Below are 15,014 nucleotides of genomic sequence, written 5' to 3'. Positions count from 1 at the left end.
ACTTTACGCGGAAAAGGGTCCAGAAGCAGTAGGGTGGTGCCACTTCTAGTTGGGGTGCCACCAACTACAAGTCAAGTTGTCAGTGATGCTCCTTTAAGAGTTTGAATACTTATTCATGTAATGCCCCTCCCAAAAGGCGGAGTCTCTACCACAGCCCTATTCATTCCTCAAACCTTGACCGGTCCTCCCTACCACCAGGATAAAGTCCAACCCCCGTGACAGCTGCTATCTGGCCTAAAGAGTCACAGTCGCCTGGCCATCCACTTCCCTCCAGGTGCACTCTGGGCAGCGCCGCTCCCTTTTCAGGGAGCGTCTGCAAAGGGAAGCGGTTGGCGACCCTTTGGAGCCAAGAGGGTGTGGTTCCCGTGGGAAGGGCTTCAGGTCCCACCAACTGTGTGTCGCCCTGCAGGAGGCTGTTGCGTTACAAATCTGGGCACAAAGTTCAGCCTGAGACGTCCATATATTTTAACATCTAGAGGTGCAGGACTGCCCGAACCTATATCGGGAGGAGGGGGGGATGAAGCAAAATTCTCAAAGGTTTTCAGAGGGGAGGAACAATTAGAATAAGTCTCTGGGTTTGGGATGGGGCTATCTTAGGTCCCTAGAGGGATAAGACCAATTTAAATTAACCAAACCAGAGGTAGAGTAAGGGTTTCCAAAAGGGTGGGTCGTATATGTCAAAAGTTAGGCTAGTGACAGGAGTAAAACCCGATCTCTACAACGAGGCACAGGAGAAACCATTTCGCCTTGGTTGAGTCCAGGATAAGACCAATGAGGGGCGGAGCATGTGTAAAACAATCAGGTGGAGTGGGCCAAGGTAAAGGGGTGAGGCTCCCAGGAAAGACATTTATTTATAAATAACTTGACAGAGGCAGGACCAGGAGTCACTTTATTCGTTATGAGGTATGGTATGTAAGATAATCAATTGTATGGGAGCTGGCTACAAACTTTAAAGACGGTTGGGGGCGGGGCCAAGACCGCTGAGTCCCACTCCTCTCCTCCCTACGAAGCCGCGGGGTTCAGGTAAATCAGTTGCTGCCCTGCCAGGCTCCCTAGAGGTCTCAAAAGGCTGAGCAGATGCAAAGTATCTGGAGGCGGCGGGAGGGGTTTTCTAAGCCCTACCCCCACCCAGGCTGCGGAGTATATGTAAATCGGATGCCGAGAAGCTTTTCTTGGGGCCCTGACGGCGGTGGGGCACTTGTCAAGTATTTGTTAAACTGTCTCGCTAAAGTCCCAAAAGGGAGAAGTTGTATGGAATAAGACGTGGCTCCCTGGATGTCCAGAGAGAAGCTTGACGCACACACCAATTGGCTGGTTGGGCGGGGCCAGGCTCTTTAAAGACTCCCAGAGGGGCTGGACATATGTAAATCATTTCAGGCGGGGCAAGAGGGGGTTCCCAGTGGCCTACAAACCCCGTACACGTTAATAAGCAGGGCTTGAGATTGGAGCTCCAGAGCCCGGGTTACATTCTGAGGCCCCGCCTGGTCCTTTGGCCTCCTTCCACCTGAGGCCGGAGGGGTTCCTGGCGTCACAGTTGGAGATCAACGCTGCAGACAGAGACCGCTTAGTGCGTGAAGGACCATGGAGGCCTCGGCCGATTCCTCCGCGGTCTGCCGCTTCTTCCTAGAGGGCCGTTGTCGCTTCGGTGCGCGCTGCCGTCAGCCACATCCCGGGGCCCGGGCGCCGTCCCCCGAGGTTACGCAACCGGAGGCTGGGTCCAAGAAGCCCGCTCTGCGTACTGCTGCTGACGTCATCCGACGCATCCGCTGGGACCCACGCCTGGACCCTGCTGACTTTTCGGTGGGCTACACCGACCGCTTCCTGGGAGTACAGGAAGAGCCATTCTGCGCCTTCTGCTGGGACGAGCCGCTGGCAGCGCTCGGACCTGGCGTGTTGGCGGTGCCGCAGCACCGCATACGCTACTTCCGCTTCCGCGGCCGCCTGGTGTGGGACCGTGCCTCCCGTACTGACCTTATTTTTGGATCGGGCTCTGTGGCTGGTCGGGGACCCACTATCCTTGATGCTCTGGACGGCGGGGACGAGCATTGGACAGAGGTCACGCCAGAAATTCCTGACACAGAGAAAACAGGGGTGGGTTTAGAGGGTCTGGATACCCAGGATGCCCCTGCAGAGGCGGGTGGAAACCCGACCGGAACAGGGCTTGATTCGGGCCTGGAGACACACGAAGAGGGTGGGGCAATCAGAGAGACCAGAACTGGGCTTGATTCCAGCCTGGAGACACCTGAAGTGGATGGGCCAGCTAAAGAGACCGGGCTGAATGGGACCACTGAGTTAGAAACGCCAGACCCAAGCATGAACTTCTCAGGAGAGAAGGAGATCAGCTCAGTAGAGGAGCCCAGAGCTACATTGCTTCCACAGTGGCAGTCGCAGGGCATGGAAACTAAAGGGCTTTCTGCTGAAGAGATGGAAAGTGTGTGGGATCCAGGTGTTTGGCCTGACGACAGAAGGGCCCCTCGCCAGCCCCGGCCCACACATTTTGTGGCACTGATGGTGACAGAGCCTGGGCTTAGGGCTGAGGTGGTCAAGGCCCAAGAGCATCTGGTCCGGATTGCCCCTTCTTGTGCTGAGTTCCTGGTACCAGCACAGGCCCTGCACCTGACAGTGGTCTTGCTAAGGCTGTCAGGCCCTGGGGAGGAGGCTGCAGCAGCTAGAGCTCTTCGGAGAGCTATCTTGAAACCAGGGCTTCAGGTACCCTCCCAGTTACAGTTCAGGGACTTGGTTCTTCTGGGCCATCATGTGCTCTGTGCCACACCCTCCCCCACACTGGCAGGTATGGCCCAAACACTGAATCAGAGGCTAGAGGCCGAAGGGCTTAGAGTGGTGCTGCTGCCAGAACTACAACCGCACCTCACCCTGGCTAAGGTACCACATGGAACCCAGGTCTGCCTCCCCAAGCCTGAGTACACCCTGAACCAGGAGCTAGGAAGGCAGCCCCTAAGTAAACTCTGGCTTTGCCGCATGGGCAGAGCAGGGCATAGCTATCTTCCCTTGGTAGAAATTTCCCTGAAATGACCGAGGTTTCATATTTCAGATAAAACAGGCCAAGCAGAAACAGGTTCTCGCTCTCTCTCTTTAATTTTGGTTTCAAGCTTCCAAAATGTACTGTACTCAATGCTCAAGGAGAATGAAGGAAAGGGAGGGGAGAGGTAGGGAGGGGAGGCAGGGAGGCATCTGGAAAAAAAGCAGCCTGACAGTCCAGCTGTTTGCAACCTCATAGCACATCCTCCGGTTACATGGCAGAAGGGGGAGGGGTAAAAAGAAAAGGGGAGAAGGAAGAAAAGTAACTTAAATAAACACACACACAGAGAAAAGAGAAGGAAACATGACGTGAGTTGGTGATCCATGAAGGCAGAGGGGAGGAAAGAAGGGAGGGTAACCATTTTACCTGTGTTGAACCAGGGAGTGGGAAGGGAAGAGGAAGGAGGGAAAGAAAAAAAAAAAATCAGAAGAAACATTGGGGCAGAGGGAGGAAGGGACACGGAGACAACTTAATACAACTTGAGTAAGACGAGGCAGCCCGGCCGGCATGGTCCCGCGAAGGCCTTGGAGTCCTCAGTGGTGTGGCGCTGGTCTGGTTGTGTCGGTGGTGCTGGCTGGAGTTTCTGGGGTGAGGAGCTGAAGGTGGGGCATAGTCTTTAAGTGGCTTCCCTCACCCCAAACACTGAGGCCCCAATGGCTGGGCAGCAAGAGTCTATGAAGAGGCAGACGAGGCAATGGGTGTGGCTGGCTGGTGCCCCACTGCAGGCGGGTGCGGGCTGGACAGCCTGTCTTCTTTCTGCTGGCCCCCCAGCATGGGATGGGCCAACACGCAGAATCAGGTGCTGGACTACGAGCTCGAGAGAGAGAGAGAAAAAACACTGAGACAGCATTAGTGGAGGTGAGAGGTGGACACAGAGCCTGTCGCCCCCACCCCACCCTGCTCCACTATATACTCCCAATTATCCCCTCTGAGACAAAAAATAAAAATGTAGAAAAATCTCTGTACAGGTCCCCGGTGGGAAACGGGGGCAGGGATGCTGGCTCTTCCTGGAGCCTACTCCCCACAAATTTTTACAACCCATGTCCATGGCTCAAAAAATTTGAAAAGGCGGCGCTGGGCCACAGCCCTGCTCCCGCCCGTGCTCGATGGGTGCTTAGAAGGCTGGCAGCTGCGCCAGGCTGAGGCGGCAGTCCACGCTGGAGTTGTCCGGGCCCGTGTAGGACAGGCCCAAGGGCTCTAGGAAGGCCCGGCAGGCGGCCTCGCCCTCGAAGGCCAACTCGGCCTGCAGGTAGGAGACGGGCAGCGCAGGGCGGAAGCTATGGAGACAAGAGGAGAAAATGATGAGGCAAACAGACAAGGGAGGGCCCAAGAGCAGGGAGCAGTGCTCCCCATCTGGGCTTGTATTTTCCTCAGCAAGGAACCTGCTGGCTTCTGCAGCCCCTCCCGACCTCCCCATTTTCAGGAGCTTGGGGGGGCAAGGGATGGGGTTGGTAGCCCCAGTGCCCAGCTGTGCCCCCCCTCGCCCACACTTACCTGTTCAGGAAGGAGGGGGCAGGAGGGAAAGGGCCCAGCTTGGCTCCTCTGCTGACTGAGGAGCTGGAGCCAGACAGAGGAAGTGGTACATGGGCTCAGAGGGTAGGACGACGGCGCCCCTCCCCCGGATGTTTACACAGAGTGTTACACTCAGCAGTGTCTCTGGTTGTTACTCAGATGCCCTGACAGTGTACATGGGCCGCTAATGCTCAGGACCCTCTCCTGAAGACCACTTTAACCACTTAGAAAGCCTCACCAAGTATCTGGAACCCACACATCCTATGGCCCTGGGACAGGACAGCCTGCCTCTGATATCTGAGGGATCTGTCTGCTGTGCTCAGTTCACAGGAAAGGTGATGTTAGAGTGAGGCCAGCACAGGCCAGAGCTTGAAAGCTGCCCGTGTGGCTTTCTGGATTACAAAAGGCTGAGTAGCCTCATGTCCATCCATTTTACCTAGTCAAATCTGGAGTCACAGCCCCACCTCCCTTGAGTTGGACTGACTTAGAAAATTCTCAAACAAGTTTCTTGACCCATAAGTTGCAAATCCCACTATAATAGAACCACTAATGACAAACCACGGCTGTGCAGCCTGACATTCAAGGCTCCTCGAGACTATTGACAGAGCTCTTGACCACCATTTTTAACCTTGGCACACACTGCTGTGGGGCCTTTTGCTGCACAGCATTCCTGGTCTCTACCACTACCACTAGATGGCAGCAGCATCCACAAGCAAAATCTGGGGCCGCGGTTGTGGTGGTGTTGGGAATCTTCCTCATATGGGCAAGCCTCAAGCAGTCTGATGCCCAATTGGTACCACAGGTTCCCAATCCAAAACTTCTGATAGTCAAAAATGGAACGGGCACAAGGTCTCATCTCAAGAGACTGCAAGCAATATGAATCAAGTCACCCTTTCTAGTATGTCAGGAAGAAGAGCAGCACGTAGCTGCAAGCAAAGGCCCTGAAAAGGGGGGAGATAAGCCAGGTTCCAAACTGATGTGAACAGAAAAGGAGTGCAGGGAGGGAAAGGACATGATACCAGGAATGGTGAGGTCAGAACCGTGGGAGGAAACCTGCAACTGCAGGTGGCCGATGAGGAAAGCAATGAGGGCTAGGGGTATGAATGGGGACTGGGAGGGGACTCCAGCAGAGGAGCTGAAGGCTGACCAGGATGTGGAGGGGACGTGGCAGAGCCACGGCACAGAAGGCAGCAGAGTGCAGTGCCACATACGTTTTGATCATGGCCTTGAGGGCGGCCTTGCGCTCCCGGTCTGCAAACTTGTCCACAAGGTAGCCAGACATGCAAGGTGCATGGCAATAGAGCCTGAAGAAGCGGTGGTAGTTGCCCAGGGCCCAGGCTGCCCTCAGTGCCAATGCGTGGGCCACGCAGGGGTCTGCCTTCATCTCCCTTGTGAGGTATGCCAGCTCCGTAGTGATGTCTGCACAGGAGATAACTGGAGGTCAGGTGGCAGGGTACCACCTTGGGCATGGCCCCTCCATCTTGGGGATGGGCCTCTCACCTCCAGAGTTCTTGGTGAAGATGTAGTAGAGGATTCGGTATGCAGTAAATTCACCCACATTGCCTGCTAAGTTTTCCGCGTATAGTGACTTAAGCTGTGTTTGGCACTGGTTGAATTCTTCATGGTCACCCTGAGGGTAAGACATGGAGGGAGGGTGTGAGGCACAGGCAAGTACAAGTGATTTCAAGGAAGCAGTGGGAGGGGACTACCAAGCTTCCTACCTTCTCCAAGGCAATGCGGGCATGGGTCTCATACACCTCCACAGTGAACTCCGTCCGGATGCCTTGCACCTGGGCAGTAGAAAAGAGCAGAGTCAGGGAGAACAGAGCAGGAAGAGGGCTGACAGCAGAACCCTCTCAGCAGTTGCCTTACTGTCAGGTCCTGCCGAATGGACTTCATCTGCTCACAGGCAAAGGCATAGTCCTGCTTCTCCTTCCAGTGGGACTTGACCATGCACAGAGACTTCTTCAAAACCTGCAGGGAATAGAATCAAAGCTGAGTGGCGCAGCAGCTGACAGGCCAAAGCCACTGTGCCCCCACTCAACCAGAGCAGCACCAAAGCCAGTATCAGTGACTCACCACTATGAACAAACAAAATCAAACCAATACACAGCAGGTGTGAGTGTTCCAAGTCCCTTGCTCTAGGGTCCCACACACAAGTCTCCCTTAACTTTGCTGGTCATAAGGGAGATTGTGGCCTGGCTATGCCCCAGATGTGAAGGGCCTGCGTGCTAGGATTTTCTCATAGCCAGAGCTACCACTTCCTTCACCCAACGTGTTCCATGTGCCCAATCTTATGTTAGCTCCCCGTCCTACTGCCAACACATTCTGGGGGCAGACACACACTGCCTGGGACTTACAGCCACAGGTCGCACAGTTGACGGGTCTGGGGCGCAGGTGAGCCGCAGATAGTGCTTTGTAATGTCAGGACAGGTGCCCACAATCTGCAGCTCCTGCCAGTCAGGGTCAGCTGCACTGCTCTCCAGGTTACTCATCTGTAGCACCAAAGGTTCAAGGCGCAGGCGACGGGAGTGCCCATGTTGGAAGCGGGCTGCCCTCTTTTGCTTCTTAAGCTCACGCTCTGGGTCCTCACACTCCAGTGCTGCCATCTTCTTGCGGCTACGTTTGGTGGGAGCTAGGTCATGTCTGGGGAGAAAGGGTACAAAAGAAAGTCAAGGTCCTCAGCCACTCTGAAGGCCATCGCCCCCACCTGTGAGAGCCAATACCACCCACCATGCCCATGCCTAGGAGGAAATCACACCCAAAGCGCCTCACCTCTTTCCCCGCTGCGCCCTGCCCCGACCACGATCCATGTGGGCCCCTCGACCACCCCGACCCTTGGGGGGTGGGTTCCTGCGGCCTACAGGGTGGCACTCATTCCCTGAGTAGGAGCTGTCAGAGTCTGAATGGGAGTCACTGCACAGGAAAGAGAAGTCAGGCCTGAAGCACAAGGGTCAGGCTCCAAGCAGTTCCCTCCCAGCTCCCTTCGAGCCCAAGCCTGCACACCTTCTCCGAAAGTGTCTCGTAGGAGACCTGGATGAGGAGCGGGAGCGTGAATCCGTGCTGGAGGAAGAGCTGTTGTCCTTCATGAAGACGTTGCGGTTGCCGAACTTGGCGAAGCTGCTACCCCGAGCTCGGCCAGCACCCCCAGCCCCAGGTGTCCCTCGCTGGGATTGGGCACCCCCGCCCCTGGTCACCGAGCCTGCCCCCCTGGAAGGGTGAAGGCTGCTAGGGGCCTCCCACCGCTTCTTCTTGGGGCTCTCAGCCACAGGCTCCCTGGTCAGCCTGAGGATATAGTAGGGCAGGGCATTACTAACCAGCCACCAACCTGCAGCTCTGCAGACCCCACCCCATGGCCCAGGGCCACAAAACCTGAGAAAGCAGAGGCACTTACCCCGGCAACTCAGCCACTGTGGTGCAGGAAAGGGACCAAGCCCAAGATTGTCTGTGTCCAGGGGATGCTCTTAGCCACCAAGCCACCCATACCTCCCTAGCAATCCCTTCCCACTTTCTAAAACCCATCCTTGGTCACTCCTGGTCTCCTGCCCACCCCATGGGGACCTGAAATATAGGTGTCAGCTTTTGGGACCACTTGTCTCTGAACCTGCTAGTTTTGATGTCCATGTCCCCAGCCCATATCTGTTTCACAGTGTCACCCAGACTGACCCAGGCAGAGGCTCTCGGCTCCAGTCAATGGTGTAGGCAGAGCCATCCTGGAGCCGGGCCTGTAGCACCTCCTTGAGCAGTTTCTCTGTCCGGTCCTTGTCCTCTTCTGACTCGCAGGCGGTGAAACACCGTTCCACATATTCCTTCATATCCTGAGGCCAATCATCTGGCTTCCCAGACAGGTTTCCCCGGCCAGAAGGTCCACTGTGGGATGGGGGATAGATGAAGGCACTCAGGGGGGAGGACCCACACCTGTCAGTAGAACTTTCTCTGTGATCTAAGAAGGCAGTCTTGTACCGTACATTTCTACACTCCCTTCACCCCATGAAGCACTCAAGAGTGGTGTCTAAAGAGGGACCCTGGAGCACAGATGGGTATGCAGGGTCAAGGATAACAGTCACCTGTGGTTCTGAGTTTTCTCAGAGTTGGGCTGGGGCCCAAAGCTGCTGTGTTGACCCTCTGAATTGGAGCTGAAGCTCTGGTTGGTGACAGCAAAGGGCCGCTTCTGGATGTTAAATTTTAGACCCCCAGTCCCAGGGGCTGCTGCAGGAGGATAGCAGAGACAGGAGTTAGGCCCTTCCCCAGACATTTAAATAGGCTAACCTCTGGAACAAGTTCCTAACATGAGCATACCTGTTCTAGAACAGTCTTCCCCTAGACTAGGGCACATCACAACACCCGGACAAAGGACTAGCAACCCTGTGTGGTTCACAGCCAAGCTCCAACCCTTTGACTTCCCCACAGATATGCTAACTTACGTTTCATGCGGGTCCATAACTGCTGACCCTTCTTAGGTTTGGCAGGTTCGCTGTAGCTGTGTGGCCCATATGCCTGCCCTGTAGGAGCCCCTGCCTGACTGTGCTGAGTGGTTGGGGCTGTTCCAGGCTGAGGGCCGTTGCTTAGACTATGTGTCCCATGTTGTGAGTTTGAGGGCTGAGGGGGCTGGGCTGCAGGTAGCTGCTGAGGGGAAGCCTGGTAGGCCATACTCTCATCCATGCCAGGGACTGGAGGCTGCAGGAAGAAGCAGAGGATGAAAGAAGCAGGCAGCATCCTGGTGCTGAGTCACATGGTATTCAGTCTTTAGAGTCATCTTCTTTAGCACTCAGTGCTACAACATCTTGTGGGTTGCCATAATGTGTGCTCAGTGACTCCCTGGGGTATGTATTTTCACTAGCAGTTCATTTCACAACTGAGAAGATTAAGCCTCAAGGGACTGAACAACTTTCCACAGCCCAGCTGTCAAGGAGCAGCTACCAGCAATGCCAACACTGGGTCGTCACACTGATGACACATCTACTAAGGTTCCCTCTCTTGAGCACATCAACACACAGGACAACACATCTGCCCAATCCCTATGAGAAGACTGCATCCTCTCGATTCTTAAGAGCCACCAAGGTGTGGTAGTCATATGACTCAAGAGGTCCACAGAAGAGGCAAAGCATGGATTCAAACCTAGGTCAATGTACTTCCCATGTTCTGGGCTCTTCCACTCCTCTAGGCTGTGCCAGATGCAAAGGCAGCACGTTGGGTAGGTACAGGTGTGTATGCACCATCTGCTGTGGATGTGTGTGTGTGTGGGGGGGGGGGGACTTCCTCCTGAATGCAGGCTGAGTGCACATGCTGGAGGAAAAGGGAGAAGACAGACCCAAACTACCAACTATCCCCACTATCTTCCCAGTACTATAGCCCCCTGGCCTTGCCCAGCCACAAGCCCATCCATCCTACTTTTAAAAGCTAAGCTTTTAAATTAGGAGCTGCTTGGCAAGAAAGAACAAAGAGGAAGGGAGGGGGCAGCTTTGAAATCATGCAGACTAATGGTTCTAAGTCCTCTCCAGCTGACCAGGAGCAGCGAGGCACAGCATTACCTGGTTCAGAGTCCCTTGGTGCTGGGGAGCCGATGGCTGCTGGGCTGTAGCTGAGCCGTAGGAGCTGGCCATCCCATACTGGGAGGGGGAGCCATAGCTCTGGTACATGCTCTGCCAAGGCACAGGGGGCCAGAGTTAGTGGAGGCTGCTCACCATGCCTCTGGCCTCCCTTGGAACTGTGTACAACTCCAGAGGCTTTGGACCCCAGGCCCTTTTTTCCACCACACAATGAAGTAATCATGTATTCTCATAAATGAATGAATGAATGAAAAATAACCACAAACAAAATTCTCTTCGTTCCACTTTGATCATACCCAGAGTTCTTGTTAATAGGTAGTGAGAAATACTAAGTGCCAACACTTTTAAATGCTATGATAAAACGACAGGGGCAACAGCTCACCCCTTTAATCACAGGACTTGGGCATGGGGGAGAGGCAGGTGGATTTCTGTGGAATTTTGAGTAAGCCTGATCTATACAGTGAGTTCCAAGCCAACCAGAACTACACAGTGAAACATTGTCTTAAAAATCAACAACAAAACACCTCCCAAACAACAACAAAACAAACAAACAAAAAAAGACAAGCTAGTTGTGGTGGTGTACATTCAGGAAGCTGAGGCAGAAGAGAAGCCTAAAGTCAACTTGGGCTATATAGAGAACCCTGACTCATAATGAAAAGCAAAAACCCAGTTTTTAATAAAGTCTACACATAGCTATGGGGTAAGTGGGTAATGTCCTCCAGTGAGTACCATGAAAGAACACAAGGAAAAGGAAAAGCAGGAGGATGACTTAAAAGGCAATGGGAGGCTCTCTTGAAGGTGCTCTCTGGGCAGCAAGGAACCTTGAAGTGAGCTGCAGAGAGCAAAGCATAGGGGACTAGGACATGCTAATGTCCTGGGGTCTGGAGGCAGTGGAAATGTCACCATCAACAGTAGAAAGGACCAGAATGGATATTCCAGATCTTGTGAGACCTAAGCAGGAATCTGGAGGTTTTGTCAGGGGTTGCTGTCCGTCTTCACCCCAACTAACCATTTGCCCACCCTGACAGAAGGCTCCCACCCTGCAGTCAGGTCCTCACCATGGGGTAGTAGTAGCTATACGGATAGGCATAGTTGTACTGCTGGTACCACTGGTAGTACTGTTGCTGCTGCTGCTGCAAAGCAGAGGCTTCTGCCTGAGAGACGTACTGCAGAAATAGGAGTGTCCATCAGTACCAGCCACAGGAGCCCATGGGCACTACACTACCAAGAGGGTAGGCCTTCACTGCAGAGCAACTGCAGAAGGGTGCAGACTCTGTACAGTAAGACTGGACATCTTAAAAGATGGGGACGATCATCCTTAAGATCACTCAGGCCCAGGTTGACCCAAAGGAGTTAACTTTTCCCCTTCATTACATTTAGTTAACAGGAAAACATGCTTACAGTCCCCCTAAGGCACTCCCTCCTATGGAAGCCAGCATCCTTCCCATCCTTCTCTCGGCAACGGCCCCAGCCCAGCATAGTAGTTCCCAAATCCTCCATGCCATTCTCACTTGTGCACTGGCCACAGGCCCACTGCTGCTGGCTTTGGAACTGCTGGTAGCCCCTGCTTTGCTGATGCTGGCCAGGGCCTGGCGGGCCTTCTCCCATTCTGGGTTCTCGTGCATAGGAGTCTCCATGCCATTTTCTCTGCTGCTCCCAGTCACCATGCTGTACTGAGAAGACCTGCAACAACGAAGCACAGTTATGGTCCCCCCTATACACAGGTAGACAAAGTTGGGGAAAAGTAAACCCAAGGCTTGAATTCTAGAGCTAAACTCCCTACTCACCACAGCCCAAGCTGAAGGTGGCACATAGTATGTGCCAAGCAAACAGAAAGCTAACCAGTATGTACATAATTCCATACATGACCTACGACTTTAGGAGAACTCAGGTTTTTTTTTTTACAAGCCAGTGAATTCTGACATGGCCAACAATGAAAAAAAAATTAAAAAAAAGGGAAGGATCAGAAAGATATTAAGAGGGGGCTGGAGAGGTGGCTCAGTGCTTAAGAACATTTAGCAGTCTTGCAGATATCACTAAGTTCTGTTCCCAGCACCCATGTCAGATGGCTCAGAGCCACCTCTAACTCCAGCTCCTAGGGTTCTGATGCTTCTTCTGACCTTGATGAGCATGGGTGACACACACTCACACCCACACAAGCCCGCCTTCACATACATATAAGGACAGCTCAAAGGGGAAGCTTCCCCTCCATCCTAACCCCCAGAATGAGCATTCTTCCCCCAAGCTGTGCAAGGACCCGTTGTGTCTTGTTCCTCTTGCAATGGGCTGTGTTCCCCTAGCCCTACTAACCAGTCTGCAGCACGCTGATCACCCACATTGGCCGCCATCTGGACCTTGGGGTGTAGGGAGTAGACCTCGGGAGCCAGGCTGCTTTTTCAATGTCTATAAGAAAAGAGATCAATTAGCCCCAAGAGAAGATAGGCTAGAAAGGGAGGGTATCTCATAGAAGGGAACACTGGCAAAGAATGGAAAGGAAACCAAGTGTGGTGGCTCATGACCATAATGCCAGCAATCTTTTGGGAGTTCCAATACCCATCTGGGCTACAAGTTACAGTCCTGTCTCAAAAGCAAACAGCTTAAAGAATCAGAATCATCAGTTCCTAGTGTGGCATGAAGAGACCTGAGCATGAAAGAAAACACCTCCCTTGGAGGCCTCCGAGACTAACCTGTAGGATATGAAAATGAAAGACAAGGAAGCTGAGACTTGCATTACAGTGTGGCTGTGAGGGAGACCTGACTCAAGTGGTGGATGCGGAAACCGCAGTCCTGGACAGGAAATGTAAAGAGAATTCTACTACAGCAAGAGGAAGGCTCTCCAGTGACTACAAACAAGTTTGGCAAGAGGGAAGCCTTTGGGGACACTCTGAGGAGGAAGGAATCGAGACTGGGAGAACACTGGAGAATAGAGCAAAGTTTTCAAAGAAAAAGGTAAACTATGGATATCCCGCTGAGCAGCAGCAGGTGAAGGTGCAGGAGACTCCTCCTATGTGAAGTCACTGGCTGGCAGCACCTACCAGACTCAGATCAATTACAGTCTCCAGACTTGTATGGGATGTTCCTAGAAGTGGGAGTTGGTTTGGGAGCAAACAAGTGGCAATTACTCAAGTAAGGTGTCTGCAGATAAAGCTTTGAGGATGCTGTGGGAGGCCCACAACATTCTTAAACTATTAGGGGTGGGGTGGATAGTACCGTAAGAATTAGGATGGATTGAGCACCGTGAGAACAGGGCTGGAGCAGTCCAAAGAACAGGATTTACAACAAAGAAGCCTATTGGAGAAACCGAAAACCTTATAGGAAGCCTAAGGGCACTGACTGGTCTCAAAGGCCTTTAAAAAACCCAATCCGTTGGGTGGTGTCAAGGGGTCCTAACTAGGGATGCACAAATGAGAGCCTTGGGTTCCTAACTGGTATTAGGAGTAAGGGGTCTGATTTACAGACGAGAACAACACGGACTGTAAGCTCAGAAGCACCTGGCTGTCCCGCAGGCATGGAGTCCACGACGCTAGGTGGAGGTTGAGGCCGCCCTGAACCCAAGAGACCTCCCTTGTCCCCCGAGACCAGCCACCGGCCGGGCCGCGCCTGCGCACCGCGCTGCGAGGGTGGCCTCTCTGGGTTGCCCTAGGCAACAGGAAGGCCAGCGTAACAGCGGGTCAACGGGGCCCGCAAGGGGTGCGTCTAGGGCACTAGGGACCGCAGCGTTCCCAGGGCCAGTAGCAGAGCGGACGCGGACGCGCACGCAGGGGAGCCGCCCCCTCCCCCCCCCCCAGCGCACACCCGGCGCGCATGCGCAACGGCGCTCCGGCGGCCCCACCCTTCAAAGACGCAGGGCACGGCGTCGGTTGGCCTTACCAAACAGGCCAGGGCTCGCGGAGCGCGGGGCCCGAAGGCATCCCTGTGCTCGCCCGCCAGGCCTCCCACTACTACCCACACTCACTAGGACCGCTCGCTCCCGGGACTCGTTACCGGCGGCCCAAGGCAGCTTCAAGACAACCAAGACAGCGCTCAGTCACCGGCTGGCTCTAGTCTGGGGCTCGAACGTCCTGACCGCGGCGTGATGACGTTACCCGGACGTCTGTCCCCGCCCTGTGTCGCGCACAGCCAATAGACGTCACCGCTCGGCTTGGACAGCCCACCATACGTCTCGCGTACGCAGTCGCGTGTGGGCGTTTGTCAGCAAGCCGGAAGCTGGCCCTAGACGGTGGCCCCGTGGGGACAAGTACCTCTCAGCCTCTCGTGCGCGCTCACAACAGCCTAGTTTTGACACAGCAGTCAATAGTCCCTCAGATGTCACGCATAGGGACAGGAGTTGTGAGGCTGCGCACTGCGCTAGGACGATTTAAAATAAACAAATAGACAGGTGGAGGGAAATGGGATAAAGATGAATCCTCCCTTGGAAGGTTTGTTTAGTGAGTAAAATGGGAAAGGCGCACCTGGCGTAGGGAACAGCGAGTGCGAACCAAAGGAAGCGGGAAACGTGTCCCTGAGGAATGGAAGTAGCCACTGGACTGTGACTCTGGAAAGGTACCTTGTAGGGTGTTGGGATGGTGAGATCTGCGCGGAGTGGCAGCTAGCAGGACTGTTATCCTTTAGGATCAGGATGGCCCTGGAACTCAGAAACCCGCCTCCCTCTTAATGGGATTAAGGTGTGGGCCGCCACTTAAAGCTCACTGTTTACAGTAGGAGTGATTGAATTATGCAGACCAGTTTGGGATCTCCCGTTAAAATAATTGATAAGACTACCTTCTAGACCAGTTTCCAGTCTCACATTGTACAAGCAACTTTTGGTAATTAAACAACACTTGAGCCGGGCGTGGTGGCGCACGCCTTTAATCCCAGCACTCGGGAGGCAGAGGCAGGCGGATTTCTGAGTTCGAGGCCAGCCTGGTCTACAA

General features: G+C 54.0%; 2 protein-coding genes across 5 annotated transcripts; one reads left to right on the top strand and one right to left on the bottom strand.

The window, feature by feature from the left end:
• The first annotated feature begins 887 nt into the window (after positions 1-887).
• Positions 888-3,077, top strand: Leng9 (leukocyte receptor cluster member 9). Its single transcript, XM_021168594.1, has one exon. The coding sequence runs from the start codon at positions 1,582-1,584 to the stop codon at positions 3,031-3,033; it is 1,452 nt and encodes a 483-aa protein (XP_021024253.1). The 5' UTR covers positions 888-1,581; the 3' UTR covers positions 3,034-3,077.
• On the bottom strand, positions 3,078-14,445 carry Leng8 (leukocyte receptor cluster member 8). Of its 4 annotated transcripts, XM_021168591.2 has the most exons (17): positions 14,057-14,445; positions 12,412-12,504; positions 11,613-11,784; positions 11,160-11,267; positions 10,084-10,194; positions 8,977-9,229; positions 8,620-8,761; positions 8,219-8,422; positions 7,947-7,997; positions 7,559-7,837; positions 7,328-7,468; positions 6,913-7,198; positions 6,425-6,526; positions 6,274-6,342; positions 6,053-6,182; positions 5,764-5,971; positions 3,078-4,317 (listed from the first exon to the last, which is right to left on the bottom strand). In XM_021168591.2, exons 2-17 carry the CDS (start codon positions 12,447-12,449, stop codon positions 4,155-4,157), a joined length of 2,457 nt encoding a protein of 818 aa, XP_021024250.1. In that variant the 5' UTR covers positions 12,450-12,504; positions 14,057-14,445; the 3' UTR covers positions 3,078-4,154. The 4 variants fall into 4 exon arrangements, with proteins under 4 accessions (XP_021024250.1, XP_021024248.1, XP_021024252.1 ...); XM_021168589.2 differs by having other exon boundaries at positions 3,078-5,971; XM_021168593.2 differs by lacking the exon at positions 7,947-7,997 and having other exon boundaries at positions 14,057-14,444.
• Between the last annotated feature and the right edge of the window lie 569 nt (positions 14,446-15,014).

This window comes from Mus caroli, chromosome 7 (assembly GCF_900094665.2).
Source record: "Mus caroli chromosome 7, CAROLI_EIJ_v1.1, whole genome shotgun sequence".
NCBI lineage: Eukaryota > Metazoa > Chordata > Mammalia > Rodentia > Muridae > Mus > Mus caroli.
Note: the sequence above shows the minus strand (reverse complement) of the source record. Positions and strands in the feature narration are given on the sequence as shown.